General features: G+C 36.2%; 1 protein-coding gene, 1 long non-coding RNA gene, 5 other non-coding genes and 3 pseudogenes across 7 annotated transcripts; 9 read left to right on the top strand and 1 right to left on the bottom strand.

Annotated features, from left to right (window-relative positions):
* Positions 1-336: 336 nt before the first annotated feature.
* Positions 337-1,830, bottom strand: LOC111436427 (NADPH-dependent pterin aldehyde reductase-like). The gene is made up of 5 exons (XM_023074196.1): positions 1,554-1,830; positions 1,416-1,485; positions 900-1,093; positions 656-828; positions 337-554 (listed from the first exon to the last, which is right to left on the bottom strand). The coding sequence occupies exons 1-5, from the start codon at positions 1,743-1,745 to the stop codon at positions 455-457; spliced, it is 729 nt and encodes a 242-aa protein (XP_022929964.1). The 5' UTR covers positions 1,746-1,830; the 3' UTR covers positions 337-454.
* Positions 1,831-5,231: 3,401 nt separating this feature from the next.
* LOC111436428 lies at positions 5,232-21,088 on the top strand. The gene is made up of 3 exons (XR_002709236.1): positions 5,232-5,344; positions 18,674-18,764; positions 20,868-21,088. It is a non-coding gene; the product is annotated as an uncharacterized LOC111436428 (long non-coding RNA).
* Positions 12,531-12,649, top strand: LOC111436497. Its single transcript, XR_002709259.1, has one exon. It is a non-coding gene; the product is annotated as a 5S ribosomal RNA (ribosomal RNA).
* On the top strand, positions 12,877-12,995 carry LOC111436491 (annotated as a pseudogene).
* LOC111436479 lies at positions 13,228-13,350 on the top strand. Its single transcript, XR_002709252.1, has one exon. It is a non-coding gene; the product is annotated as a 5S ribosomal RNA (ribosomal RNA).
* LOC111436480 lies at positions 13,649-13,767 on the top strand. The gene has a single exon (XR_002709253.1). It is a non-coding gene; the product is annotated as a 5S ribosomal RNA (ribosomal RNA).
* On the top strand, positions 13,992-14,110 carry LOC111436475. Its single transcript, XR_002709248.1, has one exon. It is a non-coding gene; the product is annotated as a 5S ribosomal RNA (ribosomal RNA).
* Positions 14,335-14,453, top strand: LOC111436489 (annotated as a pseudogene).
* Positions 14,678-14,796, top strand: LOC111436481. The gene has a single exon (XR_002709254.1). It is a non-coding gene; the product is annotated as a 5S ribosomal RNA (ribosomal RNA).
* LOC111436503 lies at positions 16,991-17,104 on the top strand (annotated as a pseudogene).
* Positions 21,089-25,533: the final 4,445 nt, after the last annotated feature.

The raw sequence follows: 25,533 nt of genomic DNA, 5'->3' as shown, positions 1-25,533 counted from the left end.
GTGTTTTGACTACTTTAATATTTCAAATTATCGTATTTACCGAGCAAGTATTCAAAATTTAACTTAGATTTGTAAATAAAATGTATTTATGTTTTTTTTAAAAGCAAAAAAAATTTACCTTTCTTTTAACTCAATATGTCAAATTTTCAATAAGTAGAAACTCGTGAAAATCAGAATATGATAGTAATTTTCATTTATAACGTTTATTTCTTTCATTTTTCGATTAACTGAATATTGCAAACCTTTTTTCCTTTTCTTGAACATATATAGATCCACGTGTATCCATATATAAATACGTTTATATGTATATATATATATATATAAACACATATATAAATATGTATGTATATAATATGTTTATGATATATGGAAATAGAAATGAGACTATTGTTGCATAGGTAATGGCCTTATTGCTTAAAATTCTACAATACGAAATATACGAATAAAGAGAAAATTACTCAGAATTGGTCAAAGTGCCTGGATCTTCAACGGTGAGAGATGCTCCATTGTCTAGTGGAGTAAGATTAAGAATCATGGTGGCTGCTTTGGAAGCCCTTCAATAACAATAAAATCAAATATGTAAATGCGTGGAAGTCTTAGAACAACCTTGAACTTGCTTACCAATTGTGTTAAACTGAAATATTAGGTTGCTTACCATTGTTGAGGCGATTGATATTGAGGAGCAATATCACCGAGTAAAGAGACAAGCATGTCGGTATATATGATGCCCGGATCTAAGCTCACAATTGCCATTCCCTCCGGGACATCTTTTGCTGTAGCTTTGCTTAGTCCTTCAACCGCCCATTTTGATGCACAATATGGTGCACACTGCAAAATACAAGGATTATTAGTTAACAAACTTAAATAACTCTTCCTAGTTTAGTTTCACTAATAAATACCTGTTGTTGTGCAGTTCTCCCCAAAATTGAAGACATGTTGATGATAATCCCTTGGTTGCTAGAAATCATAAGAGGAATGAAATGACGCATAACATTGGCTATTCCTTTCACGTTGGTATCAATCACATTTTCAAATTCTTGTGCATCCACCTCCCACATTTTACCATTTTTATTAATCAAAGCTGAATTATTCACTGTCAATCATATTCACAAATCCTTTAGCTATTTATTTATTATTATTATTATGTTAAGAATGAGAAATAGAAATAGAATTGGAAAGGTGTTTATTCTCGTTGATATTCATAATCTTTAAATAGAATACAAGCTATCAACTAATACCTACCGATAAAAAAAATATAAACTAATTAAATATTGATAATAAAATAAAATATATTATAAATCAAATCATAAAGGAAATAATATTAAGAGATAATATCTAAGATATATTCCATAAACAATATATTCTTCAAATATTATATCTCAAATAAAATAAAAAAATAAAAAAAAGCGAAATACCAATGATATTTGGAACAAATTCATTTTCTACCAAAGCTCTTGCAAACTCTTCGACTTTGGTGTTGGATCTCTGCAAAATCCACATTTAAGTTTAAACCCAAAACGTGAGATTAAAAAACAAAAGAAGTATTTACAAACCACGTCAAGGTTGAAGAGGAAATGGTTTGTGGAAGATAGCTTAGCAAGCTCCAGTTGAAGGGAATCAAGTTGAGTTTGGTTGCGTGAGCAGCCAATAATGGTATGCCCACGATTGGCTAGCTCCAACGCCAAAGCTCTTCCTAACCCTTTGCTAACGCCAGTTATCAACACCTTTCTAGGAATGGTGGCCATTTTAGTTTTGGGTCTAGCGTTTCTTAGAGACAATTTTATAGAATGATGAGAGTTTGAATGTTTAGGAGATAAGGTTCAGTTGGTGGTTAAAGATGTTGAAAAAGTTAGGTTTGGTGGGTAGTCATTTGAGAGGAATGATTAAGAAAGACATTTTCTAAGTTTTTGGTTGTCGTTTTTTTTGGTGTGGTCCCAGTAAGCATGACCAAAAATAGTATCCTCATGAAATGCATGTTTCCAACAAATAGCTTACTTTGTCTTTAACTTGTGAGGTGTGTTTCTCAGAACTGCGACGTATCCTAGAGATGTGAGAGATTAGGTTTTAAGTTTCCAAGAAAGAGATAAGAGGGAAAAAAGGCCATTTGGGCGCACATACTGATTGAGTAAGAGAGCGGTGGAGAGAGACGTCAGGCAATGGTCTCTCTGTTTTGGCAGAGAGCATCATAATTTGATTTTTTATTATGGCGCTTACCAATAATACAGATAGAACCGACAATTTACCTAACATCTTGGTCGATTCTCACAAAATTCTCAATGATTCCAGAATAGTGCTGTAGAAAATTTGGAGGAAACCGAGTACCGAAAGCTCAAGAAACATGTTCCCGAGCACCGAACAAGACGTAAGTAGCCACCTTGGACTTTTCTAAAAAATTACTTGTAGGAATAGCTTGGATTTTTATATGAACCATAAACCAACCAAGTATGAATTAAGCTTATATATAAAAAAAAAAAATTAAAAAATTAAAAAAAAATCCAAAGAACCGCGAGTTACGACCCCGAACTAGTCAAAGTGCTCGGGATTTAGGTAGCGTTAAAATAACCCGTTAAATGAATTCTGCTGCTTATGAAATTTTAATGTTGTGCATATTATGACATGTTGAAATTATGTATGAAATTTGATAGTCGCGAGATAAGGTTTAGTAGGAAAACCAATGGAGAAAAAAAAAAAAGACCATAATGTCTTTGTAGAAGACTACCTACAATTTAAGCCTTAATGAGCTTGGAGATCATGATAAGCTTAAATAGAGAAAACAGAAAAAGATCAGTCAAAATACCCTAAACCTTGCATCACCACCTAAAGAAACCCAACGATTCTTTAAGAACGGGAAAAGTACACCCTATGGAAGGACACCTTTCACTTATAGTAGTTCGAAAGGCGATACGAGCGGAGAACGTGAACCAGAGCCGCGATAGATGATTTGAGCTTATGAAATAAATGGATGGTTAGACCGAGAACTCAATCCAGACCAAAAACTTTAGATGGGCCTTTAATTAGATAATTTAAAGCATTGAAAAAAATAATTAATGGAACTCTTAATTATAAAGTTAACTGCTTGCAAAGTAAATGATATACTCATACAAATTGTTTTAACTTTTCTTTTTAGATAGACAAGATGTTGCAAAACGGAGATGATGGCATGGACGAGCTAGTAACTTTAGACATCTTGTATACACTCGAGTCTTTTGTGTTAAAACTTTATGTTCCTTATTTTGAACTTTTTCATGGTTAAGTATACTTTCGTTTTGTTATATTACATTATTGTAAATTATGTGAATTTTGGGTTGTCACGGCCAAATTTGAATCTCGGATCTTGATTTAAAATTCAAAAATCAAAAGAAAATAAAGGAAGAGTAAAATAAAATAAAAGATGAAATCTGATAAAATTTAAATCGAAACACGTGTCAAGATGTAAAAGCAAGTAGGAGTAGTTTTGGACGCATGGTCAGTAAGTGAGGTCTATTTTTCAATCCATTCAACATTAGTAGATTTTTTTTTTTTTTTTTTTTTCTGATTTTGATATTAACCTTAATTTTACTTGAAATAAGACCTACTAGAGAAATTATAGGAATTTTTGAGCCCTAACACTCCATGAACTTTAGGCATCATCTATGTAACTATTTCAACTTTAGGAAAGTAATACTTGTAAGGAGCACTTGTGCTTGACATACAAGATAATCGTGTTTAAGTAATAACCTAAAGAGTTTATAGTATATGGATAAGGTTGGGTGCCTTGTCCCGGTAACACTATTAATATGATCCACTTCTTAATTGTTACAAATGATTTGATCTAAATAATTCATGTAGAGACATGTAAGTGGGAGTATCCTACGCAACGAGTTTGTCTAAGACTGGACCAAGAAAAATTTAATCTCTCTTTATAAATCCGTTAATTGAGAAGATTAATATTTCACATGATGATCATATGCGACTCGATCTTAATGCTGAGTGGGTTATGAACTCCTGCATGTGAAGGCTTGTCCTTTAATTTACATGGGTGAGAATGGCTCTTTTAGCCGATTCAATATGTCTACCATTTTGGGGACTTGACCAAATAAGAAGTTGGAAACATAATATCATGAGATAGAATTCCCTCCTTTCCAGGAAAGTGGATGAGTTGTTCTCTTCAGTACTGATTCCGGGACTTGAACAATGGGGCCCATCCTCTCATTATCCCGAGAAGGACTTGGTTTATGATTGGATTATAAACAACTATTCATTAGAGAATCAGTGGTACTTAAGGTGAAAGATGTAATTGTAGGAGTAAAACTGACTTTTAACCCAGCTATAATTCTGAACAACTCGTGAATGATCAACTTGCTTGTAATGGTTATATAAATGGACATAACTTGTCCTACAGTGTATAAGAGTGGAACTCTAGGTCTATAGTGGAGTGACCTATAGTTACTGAATGGAAATTGATTAATTAAAGAGTTTAATTAATTAATTTTATATCATTGGAGCTTATAATCGGTAGGTCTATAAGTTTCGCTTACCAGCTATAATAACACTAAAAGTTCAATTTATTTGAAAGAAAATTTAAAGGGTTCAAATTGATATTTAATATATTAGATATATTAAATATAAAAGAGAAAATAAATTTAATTTCAAATGTCAAATTAATATTTATATATTAGATATATTAAATAAATAGAGAAAATTCATTAATATTTAATATATTAGATATGTTAAATATAAATGAAAAAAACATGTTAATTTGAAGGGTTCAAATAAATATTTAATATATTAAATATATATATATATATATATATATATATATATATTTATTTATTTATTTATTTATTTATTGTATTTGATATAATTAAATATTAGAACAATATATGTATTTTGATACATTAAATAAAAATATATTTGAAATTTGAATGTGATTCAAATTAGTTAAATATATATTATGATATCTTATATATCTAAATATGATTTGTACAAACGTATTATATCCTAATATATTAAATATGCAAATATATTATTTGGCAAAGATTCTTCAAGAATCTCTATAAATAGGATCTTCGGGTGGAGCCAAAGGCGTACGAACCTCTTCCACTTTTTCTTGAGAATGAAATTACGTCTATAGAGAATTCTCGAAACTATTCTTCTCCCAATCCCTTTGAGATTTTCTTTCAAGAGGCTCAGAGAATTTTTGAAACTATTCTTCTCCCAATCCCTTTGCGATTTTCTTTCAAGAGACTCCCATAAGTCTTGGTCTTGTGTTCGAGTCATAGCAAGGAAGAACTTGTGGAATATGAAGAACGTTTGCATGGTTGGAATACTTCAAGAAGTCTTGCAAGCTACGGGTTCTATAAAGGTAGAGTTCTTGCTCTCGTAATTATTGTCTTTCTTTTAATTTTTAATAAAATCAAAACGGACTTGTGGAATATGAAGAGCGTTTGCATGTTTGGAATATTTTAAGAAGTCTTGCACGCTACGATTTCTACAAAGGTAGAGTTCTTGCTCTCATATTTATTGTCTTTCTTTTAATTTTTAATAAAATCAAAACGGTTTCCAATGCTTCCGCTGCGTGGATGAAGAGTTCATTCCCTTCAATTGCATTAGAGCTTATTGATTTTTATTTTGAATTAAAAGTTGTATGGTGGATAATTTATTTAAAATCATGTATGTGATATATGCAATTTTGAATTTTCAAAATTGATTGTTTTGGCACATTGGTGTGGTATTAGATTTACTCCTTTGTTAGACAAATGTATACCCTTATGAGTTATGTTTTGGCATATTGATGTGGTATTAGATATCACACACTAATTTTATGAGATTTGGAATGGTTCCAAAGGGAAAGATCTCCAACCCTATGGTTCCAAAGGGAAAGATCCCGAACTCTATGGTTCCAAAAGGGAAAGATCTCGTTCCAACCTGGAAAGATCTCAAACCCTAATTCTATGGTTAGAGAAAGATCTCAAACCCTAAATTTATGGTTCCAAAAGGCAAAGATCTCAAACCCTAACTTTATGGTTCCAACAGGGAAAAATCTCAAACCCTAATTTTATGTTCCAACTCGGAAAGATCTCCAAAAATTTTATGATTCCAACATCTCAAGGAACCATCTCAAATCCTAATTTTGTGGTTACAAACAGGTAATCTCAAACCCTAATTTTATTAGATTTTATCCTTCCAAAGGTAAAGATCTCAAACCTAAGATCTCAAACCCTAATTTTAGGGAAAGATCTCACACTCTAATTTTATTAGATTTTATCTTTACAAAGAGAAAGATCTGGAACCCTAATTTTATTAGATTTAGATCTCAAACCCTAATTTTTTTAGATTTGATCGATCCAAAAGAAAAATCTCAAACCCTAATTTTATTAGATTTTATCGTTCCTAAAGGGAAAGATCTCAAACCCTAATTTTATTAGATTTTATCTTTACAAAATGAGAGATCTCAAACTCTAATTTTATTAAATTTTATCCTTATAAAGGGAAAGATCTCAAACCCTAATTCTTACCAAGAGAAAGATCTATCTAATTTTATGGTTCCAACCGCATTGATCTATCTAATTTTATGGTTCCAATGATCTAAAACTCTAATTTAATTGTTCCAACCGCAAAAAAAAAATCTCAAACTCTAATTTAATTATTCCTAGAAAGATCTCAAACTCTAATTTTATGGTTGCAAAGATCTCAAATTCTAATTTTATCTTTTCAAAGGGAAAGATCTCAAACTCTAAGTTCATGTTCGAACAAGTAAAGATCTCAAACTCTAATTTCATGGTTCTAATAGGGAAAGATCTCAAACACTCTATGGTTCTAATAGAGAAAGATCTCAAACCCTAATTTTATGGTTCCAGCAGAGAAAGATCTCAAACCCTAACTTTATGGTTCCAACAAGTAAAAAATTCAAAATGGTTCCAACAAGTAAAAAATTCAAAACCTAACTTTATGGTTCCAATAGGGAAAGATCTCAAACCCTAACTTTATGGTTCCAACAGATTCAGACTCTAATTTTATGGTTCAAACATTAAAGATCTCAAACCCTATTTTTATTAGATTCTATGGTTACAAAGGGAAAGATCTCAAACCCTAATTTACCATTCCAAAGGGAAAGATGTCAAACTCTAATTTTATGGTTCCAAAAGGAAGATCTCAAACCCTAATTTTATTAGTTCTAAAGGGAAAGATCTCAAACCCTAATTTTATTAGATTTTATCCTAGGAAAGATCTCAAACCCTAATTTTATTAGATTTTATCCTTAGAAAGGAAATATCTCGAACCCTAATTTTATTAGATTTTGTCGAACAAAGGGAAAGATCTATCTAATTTTACGGTATCAACGGGGAAAGATCTCAAACCCTAATTTAATGGTTGGAATTTTATGGTTCAGGGAAAGATCTCAAACCCTAATTTTATTAGATTTTATCCTTCTAAAGGGAATGATCTCAAACCCTAATTTTATGGTTCCAACGGGGAATGATCTCAAACCCTAATTTTATTAGATTTTATCGTTCCAAAGGGAAAGATCTCAAACCCTATATTTATTAGATTTTATCGTTCCAAAGGGAAAGATCTCAAACCCTATATTTTTTAGATTTTATCGTTCCAAAGGGAAAGATCTCAATCCCTAATTTTATCGTTCCAAAGGGAAAGATCTCAAACCCTAATTTTATCATTCCAATGGGAAAGATCTCAAACCCTAATTTACCATTCCAAAGGGAAAGATGTCAAACCCGAATTTTATGGTTCTGAGGGGAAAGATCTCAAACCCGAATTTTATGGTTACAAAGTGAAAGATCTCAAACCCTAATTTTATGGTTCCAACAGGGAAAGTTCTCAAACCCTAATGAAGAGTTCATTTCCTTCCATTGTATTAGAGTCTATTACTTTTATTTTGAGTTAAAAGTTGTAGGGTGGGTAATTTATTTAAAATCATATATGTGATAATGCAATTTTAATTTTTCAAAATGGATTGTTTTGGCATATTGGTGTGGTATTAGATTTATTGCTTTGTTAGACAAATGTATACCTTATGAGTTATGTTTTGGCGTATTGTATTGATTGTTTTGGCATATTCGTGTGGTATTAGATCTTAAACCCTAATTTTATGGTTCCAACAGGAAATGATCTCAAACTCTAATGAAGAGTTCATTCCCTTCTATTATAATAGACCCTATTATTTTTATTTTGAATTAAAAGTTGTATGGTGGATAATTTATTTAAAATCATATATGTGATCTATACAATTTTGATTTTTCAAAATGGATTGTTTTGGCATATTGGTGTGGTATTAGATTTATTGCTTTGTTAGACAAATGTATACCCTTATGAGTTATGTTTTTGCATATTGTATTGGTATATTAGTGTGGTATTAAATCTCAAATCGATCATTTTATTAGATATGGAATGGTTCCAACAGGGAAAGATCACAAACCCTGTGGTTTCATCAGGAAAAGATCTCAAACCCTATACTTTCAACCGGGAAAGATCTCAAACCCTATGGTTCCAACAGGAAAAAATCTCAACCCTAATTTTATGTTTCCAACGGTGAAAAATCTCAAACCCTAATTTTATGGTTCCAACATGAAAAAAACCTGAAACCATAATGAAGAGTTCATTCCCTTCCATTGTATTAGAGCCTATTAACTTTTATTTTGAATTTAAAGTTGTATGGTGGGTAATTTATTTAAAATTATAGATGTGATATATGCCATTTTTATTTTTCAAAATTGATTGTTTTGGCATATTGGTATGGTATTAGATTTACTACTTTATTAGACAAATATATACCTTTATTAGACAAATATATACCCTTATGAACTATGTTTGGCTTAATGTACTGATTGTTTTGGCATATTGTATTGATTGTTTGGCATATTGGTGTGGTATTAGATCTTAAACACTAATTTTATGAGATTTGGAAGGGTTCCAAAGGGAAAGATCTCAAATCCTATGGTTCCAACACGGAAAGATCACAAACCCTAATTTTATGGTTTCAATAGGGAATGATCACAAACCCTAATTTTATGGTTCCAACGGGGAAAGACCACAAACCTTAATTTTATGGTTCCAACAGGGAAAGATCACAAACCCTAATTTTATGCTTCCAATCGGGAAAGATCTCAAACCCTAATTTTATTGTTCCAACAAACCCTAATTTTATGGTTCCAATAGGGACCGATCACAAGCCCTAAATCTATGGTTCCAATAGGTAAAGATCTAAAACGCTAATTTTATGGTTCCAACCGGGAAAGATCTCAAAACCTAATTTTATGGTTCCAACAAATTTTATGATTCCAACAGGGAAAGATCTCAAACCCTAATTTTTTATTCCAATAGGGAAAGATCTCAAACCCTAATTTTATGGTTCCAACAAACCCTAATTTTATGCTTCCAATAAGGACAGATCACAAACCCTAATTCTATGGTTCCAACCGGTAAAGATCTAAAACCCTAATTTTATGGTTCCAACAGGGAAAGATCTCAAACCCTAATTTTATGGTTCCAACAGAGAAAGATCTCAAACCCTAATTTTTTGGTTCCAAGAGGGAAAGATCTCAGACCCTAATTTTTTTGGTTCCAATAGGGAAAGATCTCAAACCCTAATTTTATGGTTCCAATAGGGAAAGATCTCAAACCCTAATTTTATGGTTCCAACAGGGAAAGATCTCATACCGTAATTTTATAGTTCCAACAGGGAAAGATCTCAAACCCTAATTTTATGGTTCCAACCAGGAAAGATCTCAAACCCTAATTTTATTGTTGGTTCCAACAAATTTTATGGTTACAACCGAAAAAGATCTCAAACCCTAATTTTATGGTTGAAGGGGAAAGATCTATAACCCTAATTTTTTGGTTGGTTCCGAGGGGAAAGATCTCAAACCCTAATTTTAGGGGAAAGATCTCAAACCCTAATTTTAGGGGAAATATCTCAAACCCTAATTTTATGGGAAAGATCTCAAACCCTAATTTTAGGGGAAAGATCTCAAACCCTAATTTTATAGGAAAGATCTCAAACCCTAATTTTATGGTTGGTTCAGGAAAGATCTCAAACCTTGGTTCCAACCCGAGAAGATCTCAAACCCTAATTTTATGGTTGGTTCCAACAAGGGAAGATCTCAAACCCTAATTGTATGGTTTGTTCCAACAAGGGAAGATCTCAAACCCTAATTGTATGATTTTTTCCAACAAGGGAAGATCTCAAATCCTAATTTTATGGGAAAGATCTCAAACCTAAGTTTATGGGAAAGATCTCAAACCCTAATCTTATGGTTCCAATAGAGAAAAATCTCAAACCCTAATTTTATGTTGGTTCCAAGGAAAGAACTCAAACCCTAATTTTATGCTTGGTTCCAACCGGGAAAGATCTCAAACCCTAATTTTATGGTTGGTTCCAAACGGGAAAGATCTCAAACCATAATTTTATGGTTGGTTCCAACCGAGAAAGATCTCAAACCCTAATTTTACAGGGAAGATCTCAAACCCTAATTTTATGGTTGGTAACAACCAGGAAAGATCTCAAACCCTAATTTTATAGTTGGTTCCAACCGGGAAAGATCTCAAACCCTAATTTTACAGGGAAGATCTCAAACCCTAATTTTATGGTTGGTAACACCGGGAAAGATCTCAAACCTTAATTTTATGGTTGGTTCCAACCGGGAAAGATCTCAAACCCTAATTTTATGGTTGGTTCCAACCGGAAAAGATCTCAAACCCTAATCTTATGGTTGGTTCTAACCGGGAAAGTTCTCAAACCCTAATTTTATGGTTGGTTCCAACCGGGAAAGATCTCAAACCCTAATTTTATGGTTGGTTCCAACAGGGAAGATCACAAACCCTAATTTTATGATTGGTTCCAATCGGGAAAGATCTCAAACCCTAATTTTATGGTTGGTTCCAAGGGGGAAGATCTCAAACCATATTCTTATGGTTTGTTCCAAGGGGAAAGATCTCAAACCCTAATTTTATGGTTGATTCCAATCGGGAGAGATCTGAAACCCTAATTTTATGGTTGATTCCAATAGGTAAAGATCTCAAACCTTGGTTGAAACCGGGAAAGATCTCAAACCCTATTTTTATGGTTGGTTTCAACCGGGAAAGATCTCAAACCCTAATTTTATGGTTGGTTCCAACCGGGAAAGATCTCAAACCCTAATTTTATGGTTGGTTCCAACCGGGAAAGATCGTTGTATGGTTGGTTCCAACAAGGGAAGATCTCAAACACTAATTTTATGGTTGGTTCCAACAAGGGAAGATCTCAAACATTAATTTTATGGTTGGTTCCAACAAGGGAAGATCTCAAACCCTAATTGTATGGTTGGTTCCAAATGGGGAAGATCTCAAACCCTAATTGTATGGTTGGTTCCAACAAGGGAAGATCTCAAACCCTTATTTTATGGTTGGTTCCACCACGAAAGATCTCAAACCTTAATTTTATGGTTGATTAGAACCGGGAAGATCTCAAACCCTAATTTTATGGTTGGTTACGGGAAGATCTCAAACCTTAGTTTTATGGTTGGTTACAACAGAGAAGATCTCAAACCTTATAGTTGATTACAACAGGTAAGATCTCAAACCTTAATTGTATGGTTGGTTCCAACAAGGGAAGATCTCAAACCTTATTTTATGGGGGGAAGATCTCAAACCCTAATTGTATGGTTGGTTCCAACAAGGGAAGATCTCAAACCCTTATTTTATGGTTGGTTCCACCACGGAAGATCTCAAACCTTAATTTTATGGTTGGTTAGAACAGGGAAGATCTCAAACCCTAATTTTATGGTTGGTTACGGGAAGATCTCAAACCCTAATTTTATGGTTGGTTACGGGAAGATCTCAAACCCTAGTTTTATGGTTGGTTACAATAGGGAAGATCTCAAACCTTATAGTTGGTTACAACAGGTAAGATCTCAAACCCTAATTTTATGAAGATCTCAACCTGTAATTGTATGGTTGGTTCCAACAAGGGAAGATCTCAAACCCTAATTGTATGGTTGGTTCCAACAAGGGAAGATCTAAATTGTATTGTTGGTTCCAACAAAGATCTCAAACCCTAATTTTATGGTTCCAACCAGGGAAAATCTCAAACCCTAATTGTATGGTTGGTTCCAACAAGGGAAGATCTCAAACCCTAATTGTATGGTTGGTTCCAACAAGAGAAGATCTCAAACCCTGATTTTCTGGTTGGTTCCAACAAGGGAAATTCTCAAACTGTGATTTTATGGTTGGTTCCACTAGGGAAGATCTCAAACCCATTAGAACACCGCAGTTAAGCGTGCTTGGGCGAGAGTAGTACTAAGTTGGGTGACCACTTGGGAAGTCCTCGTGTTGCACCCCTTTTTTATTTCTTTTACTCGTTATTTCAATTTCCCCCCGTTCTTTTCTAACTTTCTTTACAAATGGCAACTGCCCCCACTTACACGCTCACGCCTATCGCATTTCTTCTCCCCGACGTGTCTGCGCCAGCTGTTCCGAGCACGTGCGTGCACCCACCGTCGCCTTGATCACGCCATCCCGCATGCGATAAATGCAATTTGTGCGCATTGCATGCCGGGTGCGATCATACCAACACTAATGCACCGGATCCCATCTGAACTCCGCAGTCAAGCGTGCTTGGGCGAGTGTAGTACTAAGTTGGGTGACCACTTGGGAAGTTCTCGTGTTGCACCCCTTTTTTTTTATTTCTTTTACTCGTTATTTCAATTTCTCCCCGTTATTTTCTTCCTATCTTTACAAATGGCAACTGCCCCCGCTCGCACGCTCATGTCCATCGTGTTTCTTCTCCCCGACGTGTCCACGCGGACCCCACTGGCTATTCCAAGCACGTGCGTGCACCCACCGTCGCCTCGATCATGCCGCCTCGCATGTGTTAAATGCAATTTGTGCACATTGCATGGCGGGTGCAATCATACAAGCACTAATTCCCCCGATCCCATCAAAACTCCACAGTTAAGCGTGCTAGGGCGAGAGTAGTACTAAGTTGGGTGACCACTTGGGAAGTCCTCGTGTTGCATCTCTTTTTTTTATTTCTTTTACTCGTTATTTCAATTTCAATTTCTTCCCGTTCTTTTCTTCCTTTCATTACACATGGCAACCGCCCCCGCTCGCACGCTCACGCCCATCGCGTTTCTTCTCCCTGACGTGTCCCTGCGGGCCCCGTCGGCCGTTCCGAGCACGTGCGTGCACCCACCGTCGCTTCGATCCTGCCGCCCCGCATGCGTTAAATGTAATTTGTGCGCATTGCATGTTAGGTGTGATCATACCAGCACTAATGCACCGGATCCCATCAGAACTCCGAAGTCAAGCGTGCTTGGGCGAGAGTAGTACCAAGTTGGGTGACCACTTGGGTGGGTAGTCCTCGTGTTGCACCCATTTTTTATTTTTTATACTCGTTATTTCAATTTCTCCCCGTTCTTTTCTTCCTTTCTTTACAAATGGAACCACCCCCGCTCACGCGCATCGCGTTTCTTCTCCCCGTTCTTTTTTTTCTTTCTTTACAAATGGAACCACCCCCGCTCGCACGCTCACGCCCATCGCGTTTCTTCTCCCCGTTCTTTTTTCTTTCTTTACAAATGGAATCGCCCTCGCGTTTCTTCTCCCCGATGTGTCCGCGCAGGCCCTGTCGGCCGTTCCGAGCACGTGAGTGCACCCACTGTACGCATTGCATGCTGGGAGCGATCATACCAGTATTAATGCACCGGATCCCATCAGAACTCTTCAGTCAAGTGTGCTTGGGCGAGAGTAGTACTAAGTTGGGTAACCACTTGGGAAGTCCTCGTGTTGCATCCCTTTTTTATTTCTTTTACTTGTTATTTCAATTTCTTCCCATTCTTTTCTTCCCTTCTTTACAAATGGAAACCGCCCCCGCTCGCATGCTCACGCCCATCGCGTTTCTTCTCCCCGACGTGTTCGCGCAGGCCCCGCTGGCCGTTCCCAACACGTGCGTGCACCCACCGTCCCCTCGATCATGTTGCCCCGCATGCGTTAAATGCAATTTGTGCGCATTGCATGCTAGGTGTGATCATACCAGCACTAATGCACCGGATCCCATCAGAACTTTGCAGTCAAGCATGCTTGGGCGAGAGTAGTACTAAGTTGGGTGACCACTTGGGAAGTCCTCGTGTTGCACCCCTTTTTTATTTCTTTTACTCGTTATTTCAATTTCTCCCCGTTCTTCTCTTCCTTTCTTTACAAATGGCAAGCACCCCATCTCGCACGCTCACGCCCATCGCCTTTCTTCTCCCCGACATGTCCGCGCGGGCTCCGTCGGCTGTACCAAGCACGTGCGTGCACCCACCATCGCCTCGATCATGCCGCCTCGCATGCGTTAAATGCAGTTTGTGCGCATTGCATGCTAGGTGCGATCATACCAGCACTAATGCACCGGATCCCATCAAAACTTTTCAGTTAAGCATGCTTGGGCGAGAGTAGTACTAAGTTGGGTTACCACTTGGGAAGTCCTTGTGTTGCACCCCTTTTTTATTTCTTTTACTTGTTATTTCAATTTCTCCCCGTTCTTTTCTTCCTTTCTTTACAAATGGAAACCGCTCCCGCTCGCACGCTCACGCCCATCGTGTTTCTTCTCCCCAACGTGTTCGCGCAGGCCCCGCTGGCCATTCCCTGCACGTGCGTGCACCCACCGTCGCCTCGATCATGCTGCCCCACATGCATTAAATGCAATTTGCGCGCATTGGATGTTGGGTGTGATCATACTAGTACTAATGCACCGGATCCCATCAGAACTTTACAGTCAAGTGTGCTTGGGCGAGAGTAGTACTAAGTTGGGTGACCACTTGGGAAGTTCCTGTGTTGCACCCCTTTTTTATTTCTTTTACTCGTTGTTTCAATTTCTCCCCGTTCTTTTCTTCCTTTCTTTACAAATGGCAACCGCCGACCGTTTCGAGCACGTGCATGCACCTACCGTCGCCTCGATCATGCCGCCCCGCATGCGTTAAATGCAATTTGTGCGCATTGCACGAAGGGTGCGATCATGTTTGCCAGGGAAATCCTTTTCTTTTCGGTGAGAGGAAATCGTTGACGGGAAGTTGTTGGAAGAAAATAAAATGCGTAAAATAACAAAGAGAGAGAATTGCTGAAATCTTCTGAACAAATTTACCTATTTAAATATAATATATCCTAAAAATACGTCTTGTTCGGCCACCTCTTTTTCGAGTTGGCGCGTCGCCAGTCCAGGTGGTTCACCTCTTCCTAATAGGTTTTCCATTCTCCAGTACCTGGCCTCGGTGGTTCACCTCTTCCTAATAGGTTTTCCATCCTCCGGTACCTGGCCTCGGTGGTTCACCTCTTCCTAATAGGTTTTCCATCCTCCGATACCTGGCCTTGGTGGTTCACCTCTTCCTAATAGGTTTTCCATCCTCCGGTACCTGGCCTCGATGGTTCACCTCTTCCTAATAGGTTTTCCATTCTCCAGTACCTGGCCTCGGTGGTTCACCTCTTCCTAATAGGTTTTCCATCCTCCGGTACCTGGCCAAGAGGTTGACTGGTTGCTCTATCTCCAACTCTAGGATGTAAAGGCGGTTTACCGTGCACCGAACTTGCGTGAGCAACCGTCGTCGATCATCACGGATCCTAAGTAGCCCCCGCTTGATGGAAATGTGACAGTCGGCCTTATCGAGTTGACCTAGGCTCACAATATTAGCCGATGAACAGGATGGTGTCGTGCCCTTCGATCTCGACGACGAAGCCGTCGCCGAATTTCACCGTCCCTCGAATCCTCGAGTCAAGCTCGGAGAACACAGACTTGGCTCCGGTCATATGGTTTGTTGCCCCACGTGTCGAGGACCCATCACCGGTGCTCTTGCTACTCGCCTCTTTCACTGATTTGAGCGAACACTCGCTCCGAATTAGGGACGTCAGGTAGGACTGATTGCAGTCACCATGAAAAGAGCCAGCCCTAAAAATACGTCTTGTTCGGCCACCTCTTCTTCGAGTTGGCGCGCCCCCGTCAGTCCAAGTGGTTCAACCTCTCTTCCTAATAGGTTTTCCATCCTCCGGTACCTGGCCTCGGTGGTTGACTGGTTGCTCTATCTCCAACTCTAGGATGTAAAGGCGGTTTACCGTGCACCGAACTTGCATGAGCAACCGTCGTCGATCATCGCGGATCCTAAGTAGCCCCCGCTTGATGGAAATGTGACAGCCGGCCTTATCGAGTTGACCTAGGCTCACAATATTAGCCAATGAACAGGATGGTGTCGTGCCCTTCGATCTCGACGACGAAGCCGTCGCCGAATTTCACCATCCCGCGAATCCCTGGAGTCAAGCTCGGAGAACACAGACTTGGGCCCGGTCATATGGTTTGTTGCCCCCCGTGTCGAGGACCCATTACCGATGCTCTTGCTGCTCGCCTCGGATACTGAACGACCGTGCCATAACCCTTGTGCCTGTAGGTTGACGCACATCAATAAGGTCCACTCGTTGTAGTTGGACCCCACGCTTTGCATTTTCTTCTACTAAAACCTGAGACCTGTGCGTTGTTAGGCCGATGTTCTAACCACTTGAGCTATTCAACTTAACTGTTGATAAGATTGGCTCCTCCACAATGATATACCACCGATGGCTTCAACCGGGCTCTGATACCACTTGTTGTTTTTTGATAATCGGCCAGGAAAATCCTTTTCTTTTCAGTGAGAGGAAATCGTTGACGGGAAGTTGTTGGAAGAAAATAAAACACATAAAATAACAAAGAGAGAAAATTGCTAAAATTTTGACTGTGCTTAAAATCAGGTGGTGAAATAACAAATTTACCTATTTAAATATAATATATCCTAAAAACGAGAGTGGCCAACTAAATCTGTGCCACTTCCTACAAAATTTCCATTTAAAACTTTGGTAATCGATTCGATGTGTTTGTCAAATGGTCAAACGGAGGTATTCAATCAACTAATGAAATCGCGTGAATCTAGATAAGGAAAAAACTCAGGTTTTATCTAACAGATCATAAATCAACTAATGAAATCGTGTGAATCTAAATAAGGAAAAACTCAGGTTTTATCTAACAGATCATACCAACACTAATGCACCGGATCCCATCAGAATTCCTCAGTTAAGCGTGCTTGGTTATGAGTAGTACTAAGTTGGGTGTCCACTTGGGAAGTCCTCGTGTTGCACCCTTTTTTTATTTCTTTTACTCGTTATTTCAATTTCTCCCCGTTCTTTTCTTTCTTTCTTTACAAATGGCAACCGCTCCCGCTCGCATGCTCACACCCATTCTTCTCTCCGACGTGTCCGCGCCGGCGTTTTCGAGCACTTGCGTCCACCCACCGTCACCTCAATCATGCCGCCCCGCATGCGTTAAATGTAATTTGTGCGCATTGCATGCCGGGTGGATCATACCAGCACTAATGCACCGGATTCCATCAGAACTCCGCAGTTAAACGTGCTTGGGCAAGAGTAGTCCCTCCAAACCTCTTTTCTGATTCTTTATGTAAATGGTGATTGCTCGTGGATTAAATGGACAGTTATACTTGCATGGCCCCGCTAGCCATTTTGAGTGCTGACATGCATCCATGTCAATATATTATGGTTGATTCATATACGTACAAAAAGAACAAAAATTAGAATGATCATTGAGCTCAAAAAGTGCTTGGTTGAGATCTCAAAGAGGTGAAATGTGGAAGAAAAATTTTGTGTAAGCAAAATTTAAGGTCAAAACGGCCATATTTTTGGATGAAAGGTTTGGCAAGCCGCCTTTTGCGTCTTGCCAGCGTGTAGATATCAAAAAGTTACATAAAATTAAAAAAAAAATCATCTAATTTAATTAATCGAGGTCAAAGTTATGACGTTTTAAAGTTTCAACTTAACTCTAAGATATTATTGAGAGCATTAAAAGTCTCGATGCACTGAAATTTTTGTTTGCTCGTAACCATGATGTTATAGATCGTGGAAAAATGTATGAAAATGAGTACTCATACAGCAAAAATAAGGTTGTATCGAGAAATATATGTTGTCCAAAATGTTTACTCTCTGCTGTACAGGTTTTATTTCTTGGCTTAAAAGCAATTCGCAATCGAGTACCCTCTTAGAGCAAAATAAGATGCAAATCGGAGCCGCAAACTTTATCAATATTTATTTCTCTCCTTTTATTTTATTTCGTAGTACATTATTATATAGACAGTAGTTTTGAAGTTATAGTATACCTAACGAATTATATATACTATGTAGGATTTTTTTACTACTAATGTACTTATATATCATCACAAGCATAACATCAAATTCCCTTTTTACTCTTTTTATTATTTAAATTTGTTAAGATTCAGCGCAATATTTAGAGTCACTCAATCTAAATGAGAACCTACAAAATGGGGTAAAATATTAGATTTTCTCTATATATTTTAATATTATTATACCCCAAACTTAAAATATGGCTTAACGTAATATGAAACTCTATCTTATACTATGTTATACAGCTCAATTTCTTAGTCACGTTTTATTTTATTGGATTACTTTTCTCGGTAGGACTTACAATTTGATGGAATGTACTCTTCCTAAACACATGAGAGCATACCATGTTTTAAGAACTTTAGGACCAATGTCTTTCGAATAAACTCATGCTTATGACTTATGGTTCGGTTGAGAGTATGATACCCTAGCATTAGCCATGGACAATATTAAGAGCCTAAAATTAGGCTACTTAATTGAGTTTTATATGCATTCTAATTTTTACCTGTTTTTCAAGTAATGACTACACACTAGTAGAGTAGATATGAAGCTGATGCCATAGAGAGACAACCTAAGGTCGATATTCTCCAATGGCTTTGTATCTTTTTGTATATGCGTGTATTTGTGTTTATATATATGTTTTAAATTTTTTGAGTCTTTGTTTTAAAAAGATAAAAAAAAAAACAAAAAAAAATTTACTATGTTTTTACTTCCTCGAGTCAACCTACGTCATCATTCGTGCGGTAAACAACTCAAAAAATGGATCGTGATAGATTGGTATCAGACATGCCCTACCACGACTAGGTAAGTATGCCAATAAGTACTTTAGTAGGTTAATATAAGTTTTAAGTATTATCTTAAATTTTAAGGACTTTGGTTTAATTATTTTAGGGCTACTTGTTCAAGTTAGGCCTATGATGACATTTGAGGTACCTAAAAATAATTCTAAATTTTCTTTCATGATAGATCACGGTGTCAAGAAGAAGGGCACCAACTACTGGGATCATCAAAGGAAAAGGAAGAGGTAGAAGGTAAGCCTCTGAAAATTTCATTGAACGGTCACTCGAGGTAGAGATTCCCTAGAACTAAGTACAAAACACAAGAACTAAGTACAAAACACATAGATGCAGACCCAATAAGAGCCTATTCCCAATCAGGCTGCACCTCCAGTCTAGTCAACTATTACATATCACATTCACTTTGGAGGCCTTGTAGTCCTTCATGAGGATGATGATGGAAACTCAACAAGCAGGGTAGTGCATGCTATCTGCGTTAACCAAGTATCACATTCTCCCAGTGAGTTTCAAAGGACAACGAAAGAGTCATGGTTCTTAAGAGACTTTAAGAAGTTCGATTCACCAACGTTTAATAGAGACAAGGTAGATCTCGTGGTAGTAAGGCATAGCTAGAAGCAATAGAAACAACCTTGCAATACATTTACTACATGAAAATCTACAAGGTTCACTATGCCACTTATAAGTTAAAGGGCAGATGCACGTTTTTTGTGTCATGCACCAAAACTAGGAGGAGTTCCTAAGCCTCAAACACGAAAGTAAAACATTGGAAGAGTATGTCTGGAGTTCACTAGGTTATACCAATTCACGTTAGAACTAATTGATACAAAAAAGAAGAATATCTTTCATTTTATTACGGGTTTAAGGAAGGACATCCAAGGGCCGATGGTGGTCCGTACATCCGGTGGCTATGCCACCATGCACCATTAGAAGATTAAAAAAACAAAAAGTGTAGTAGGTCCTCTCGAGGCAAAAAGATGAGGTTAAATAGAAACTCCTCCTAGTCTAAGAAGCAGCCATAGAAGAAATTAGACAACAGAAAAATGCCACAAAAGGAGAAACCCCTATTCCCTAAGAGTAAGAAGCACGAAAGGTACTTCTTAGTCAAGATGAACACATACTTAGTGTGGCATGGAGGGCCACATGATCACAAATTGCACATACTAGAGAGATTAGGGTAATAGACTTGCGTGTCAAAACTAGAATTAGCAGCAATAAAAGAACCAGAGCCAATGACGTAGAGGAACACCACAACAAGGACAAGTTGTTGCACATGCTACTACGGCCATGAGAGCAAACGACCCCAACACGATAGTCATAGGTCCTTACCTATCCTCGGCTACTTCACATAGGTACTTTTTTATTCAAGCTCTACACACTCATTTATGTCAAAGCCTTTGTTATGTAAGCCATATTAGAAATAGAGCATTTATATATCCCAATCATGGTATCCACACCTACTGTGACAAATTTACTAGCCATGCAAAAAGTTCATTTCGACAGGGTAGTGATTACAAGAAGGATCATAGACGTGACGTTGATTGTCCCATATATGAGTGACTTTGACATCATCGTAAGAATGTAACGGCTTGTTCATAACTATGCCTATATTGATGTCGAGCAAGAGAAACGAATATCAAATCTGCATTACGAGAAGGCTTTAAGTACAAAGGGGAGTATGCTAGAAGTACCTCGTAGGCCATTGATTGCTTATGAAGGTATATAGTAAAATGGTGTAAAATTCAAAAGAAAAAGTGCAAGTATCCACTATCACAAGTAGCAAGTAATAAGTAAATTATGGATTGCATAGAAAACCTATTTTGTTTAATTACTTTTGTTGCTGAAAATTAAGTGATTTTTTAGTATCATTCAAATGTGGGTTGATGAGCTAAAACTATTTGAACAAAATTTATGCAGAGTGTCAATTACGGTAGAAAAACAGAGAGCAATGAGAAAATTAATGATAACGAGGAAGGTTGGGCCAGGAGAGTTCAAATAGATAAGTTGTTGAAATTTACGGTGGATTTTATCTCCTTTTGATAAATTCTCAAGTGCTCTTTTGAGGGTCATGCATGATGACTACTTTCATCATTGTTTTGTAATTTTTATTAACAAGAATTATTTCAAACCCTTCAATTACCTTCAAATATCCTTGCAATGAAACTAGAGTATTAAAGAGAATTTTTTACTCTCTTCTTTCAAATAAGAGAAAAACCATGTATCTAAAGTAGCCAACTAAACAAATTTGAAAATCACTAATAGCAACTTTTTATTTAATAAACTAAAAATTACATCGTTAACATACTTAAACTACATAAACTCTCCCGCTTCCCTTATAAGGTTTAGCTCTCCATATACACTTATTTAAAGAGATGGATCATCATTTTAATCATGTAAAATTCATAGAATAAGAAAAGAGAGTAAATGATTAGAGAGTTATCAAACTTTGTTGTTGTTCTTCACTTGAATTCCCCTTCGTTGAGCTCTCTCATCCACCTCTTCGTCTTAATCTATCCTTCTTGATATTCTTTTCCTTCGACTATCAACAACGGTTGAATTATGATTCTTCTTCTTCATTTTCTCTTATTTTTATAGTAGCATAACGGTGTCTTTTCCGTTTTTCTCCTTTAGAAGTAAATTCTCTTTTATATTATTTCTTTCTTCCCATGTAGGGCTAAAAAAGGATAAGTCAATTAACTCTCCAAAACTAGAGTTATATAAGTCTTTTTTTTTTTTTTGTAGGTAATTATGTACTCATACAAAATATTTTCTTATTATTTGTTCCATTGGTTCTAATTAATAAGCATGAGATAGTGAATTGTGGTTCAACATGAAAAGAATATCAATTTGCATGAATCAAGCCTAATTGTACACTTAATTGAGTTATTTGGTAAAATTCTAGAACATTTATACTGAACCATGATGTTGTAGCAAATTTGGAAACAAACCCTACGAGCAAATCTAGAAACAAATTGTTGACTGATGCTGAAGTAATTCGGAAATCAAACTTTTTGAGCATGACATGAAAATTTTAATCCACCCTCGTGGGTCATTGACTACCCAATTAATAACATTCTAGGTGGACAACTTATCCTTTCTCAACTCTAAATGGAAAGAAACAAACAATATAAAAGGAAAAAGTGACCTAAAAAGGAGGAGAGCCACTAAATAGAAAACATGGAATAGACAACAAGAGGGTTCTCCTGCTGTGAAACCAAAGAGAAAGAAGAAGAAGAACCCTAATACAATAGCAGTTGAAAACTGAAGTAAAAGAAAACCAAGAAGGATAGATTAGGGTAAAGAAGTAGATGTGAGAACTCAAAGGAAATGAACTTCCATTGAAGGACAACAACAAATTCAGCTTGTATGGAGAGCTAAACCTTATAAGGAGTCGAGAGAGTTTTAGATAGTTTAAATATGTTGATGGTGTGATTTTAGTTTATTAAAGAGTTGTTAATGATTTAAATGTTTATTTAGTTGGCCACTTTAAATACATAGTTGTTCTGTTATTAGTAAGAAAGAGGGAACAATAAAATTCTCTTTAATACTCTAGTTCCATTGCAAACATATTGAGGGGTAATTGAAGGGTCAGAAATACTTTTCTCCTAAAGCCTTGTTAATAGAAATTATAAAACGATTATGAAAATAATCATGCATGACCCTCGAAAATGGGCTAGAGAATCTATTACAAGGAGCTAAAATCTACAACAAAACTCAACAACTTATCTATTTAAATTCTCTTAGTCGAATCTTCCTCATTGTTGTTGATTTTCTCATTGTTTTTTGTTTTTCGACAACAGTGACACTTTACATAATTTTGTTTAATTAGTTTTAAAATCACCAACACTCATTGGAAAAAGCTGACTTAGGTTCTAGCAACAAAAGTAACCAAAAAGATAGATTCTCGGTAGAATCGATAATTTACTTATTACTTGCTACTTGTAATAATGTATATTTGCACTTATTCTTGTGAATTTTACATCATTTTATTATATACATTCATAAGCGATCAATTGTCTACCTAGTAAGTTCCTAATTGGGTGATCAATGACCCATGTGTTTGCTGATTTGGTTTATAATTTTCATGTCATCCTCAAAAAATTTACTTTCCAAATTGTTTCAGGATCAAGGTCAACAATTTGTATAAACATGTCATCGAGGTTGTTTTCAAATTTGCTACAACATCATGATTCAACATAAATGTTTGAAAATTTACTTAATAACTCAATTCAATGTACAATTAGGTTCTATTAATGCAAATTACACTTGCTTGAAGCGAAGTGGCTTTTTCATGCTTACTAATTGGAAATAATGGAGCAATTATTGAAAAAATTGTGAGCTGCGATGGACTATTTCAGAATTCCTCTAACCATCTTTTGCTTAGATGAGCTAGATGTTACGTTTGCTAGCATTTCCACCTCTTCCCATTGGATTGGCGTTCCTTCTTCAAACTCTTCTTGCACTGCTTGCTTACCTCTTGTCCTTGGTGCCATTATACTGTAGTTGCTAGCTGATTTTTTTCTTGAGTTTGAAGGATATTTGGATGAGCTATGTGGTGTTCTGGTTGCAGGGAGCTACTATATAGCTGACTTCATCCCCTTCTTGTGAAATTCTCGATTTAGTATCTCAAGAGATGCTTCAAATTTGTGTATGCAGACTAATTTTGTTGTTGTCATGTCTGCCTTCTATCCAACTTCTGCGGCTGTCAGGTCTGCCTTCTTTCCTTTACCTACGCTGACAACTATTACCTACTGTTGTGCTCAAAGTTAGCTGTTGTATGCGATTTCTGATGTGTAGCAGATTTTTCTTACCGCCTTCGCTATGTTTCCATTCCAAGCTAACTCGAGATTGTAAAAAAAAAAAAAAAAAAAATCTGTCCATTTCTCTTTTCCATTATGATTTCCTCACTTGGAAATGCAAGCAAATCTTCTATGACAAATTTGGGTCTCTTCATTCAAATTTTTTTTTGGTGATGGTGCCATGACATGTTACTGTCTCTTTTTCGTGTGTGTATATATATATATATTATATATATATAGATATATATATATAGATGTGTGTGTGACATGCAATCTTTTTCGTGTGTGTATATATATGTATATATATATATGTGTGACATGCAATCTTTTTCGTGTGTGTATATATATATGTATATATATATATATATATGTGTGTGACATGCAATCTGTCCATTTCTCTTTTCCATTATGATTTCCTCACTGGAAATGCAATCAAATCTTCTATGACAAATTTGGGTCTCTTCATTCAAATTTTTTTTTTTTTTTTTTTGGTGATGGTGCCATGACATGTTGCTATCTCCTTTTCGTGTGTGTGTATATATATATATTGATGGTGTTAATATAACACATGCAGAAGCAATTTGGATTTTAGGCACTTTTAGAACATTAATTATAATAATTAACTAACATGTTGATAAGTATTAAAACTTAATGAGTTTGAATACTAACCTTTTGTAGTTCAAATTCCTTTTTCCTCACGAACCAATTTCGAACCACCATTAATGTCTTCTCCACTATCCTCCGGCCTTAGAACGGGATTGTGGAATCCGATGAGTTTGTCTAAAAAGAGTGTTTGGGAGAGGTTTTTCTCAAGGTTTTTCACCAAGAAGAAGAAGAACTTTCATGTACCATGATCACTCTATTTAAAGAGTCATGTTTGCATGTTCATGCAAATTTGAGATCACTCAATTTTGACACTCAAAATTCCACTCAAATGTTTGGGATTATGTGGCAAGCATGCATGTTTGAGTTAACCAAATTTTGACACTCAAATTCCACTCAAACTTGTGGGTTTATTTGACAAGCATGCAAGTTTGGTTAAACCAAATTTTGACACCTCAAAATTTCACTAACATGGATTTTTCCGAAGTCAACATTTTGACTTTCCTCATTTTCATTGAACAATTAATTTGAATAATTAATTTCAAATTAAAATTTTGACACTCAAATTCCACTCAAACTTGTGGGGTTTATTTGGCAAGCATGCAAGTTTGGTTAAACCAAATTTTGACACCTCAAAATTCAACTAACATAGATTTTTCCATTAAATGAAGTCAACATTTTGACATTCTTCATTTTAATTCAACAATTAATTTGAATAATTAATTTCAAATTAAAGTAACATTAAATGATTAATTAAACTATTTAATTAATATTTAATATTAATTCAAATGTCAATCTCAATCAATTCCGACACATAATTGATTAAGATATTTAAATCTTATTTAAATATCTCAGATTCTCTCTTTTTGTTTAATTCGTAAATAAAACAAAAATGCGGTTAAATATATTGTATATATGTAGCGCATATTCCCTAATTTGAATTCGAACACTTCGAACTCACTCGTCACACTGTTCTATGGTTTAGTCCGATGAGCTAGCAGAGGGACCTAATGGACCTATAGATCATGGGCTCCAACGATCCAAGATTAACCGGTTAAACTCATTAACCTAGTTAACCAACATTTGTTAACTACTAGGACACTCCACTATAGCCTAGTAGTTGCACTCCCCTCACTATAGATATATTTCTGTCCATTTGATATAACCATGATTAGTAAGTC

Source organism: Cucurbita moschata, unplaced genomic scaffold (genome assembly GCF_002738365.1).
Source record: "Cucurbita moschata cultivar Rifu unplaced genomic scaffold, Cmos_1.0 Cmo_Scf00054, whole genome shotgun sequence".
Taxonomy (NCBI): Eukaryota; Viridiplantae; Streptophyta; class Magnoliopsida; order Cucurbitales; family Cucurbitaceae; genus Cucurbita; species Cucurbita moschata.
This window is presented reverse-complemented; position numbering and strand designations above follow the sequence as displayed.

What these genes read in the sequence shown, in the direction of transcription:
- LOC111436427 (XM_023074196.1), bottom strand. Translation starts at nt 1,745, where the DNA reads ATGGCCACCATTCCTAGAAAGGTGTTGATAACTGGCGTTAGCAAAGGG. An exon ending in ATTTGTTCCAAATATCATTG is followed by an intron (nt 1,094 to 1,415) that starts GTATTTCGCTTT and finishes TATGATTGACAG; the next exon opens with TGAATAATTCAGCTTTGATT. An exon ending in GGAGAACTGCACAACAACAG is followed by an intron (nt 829 to 899) that starts GTATTTATTAGT and finishes TGTATTTTGCAG; the next exon opens with TGTGCACCATATTGTGCATC.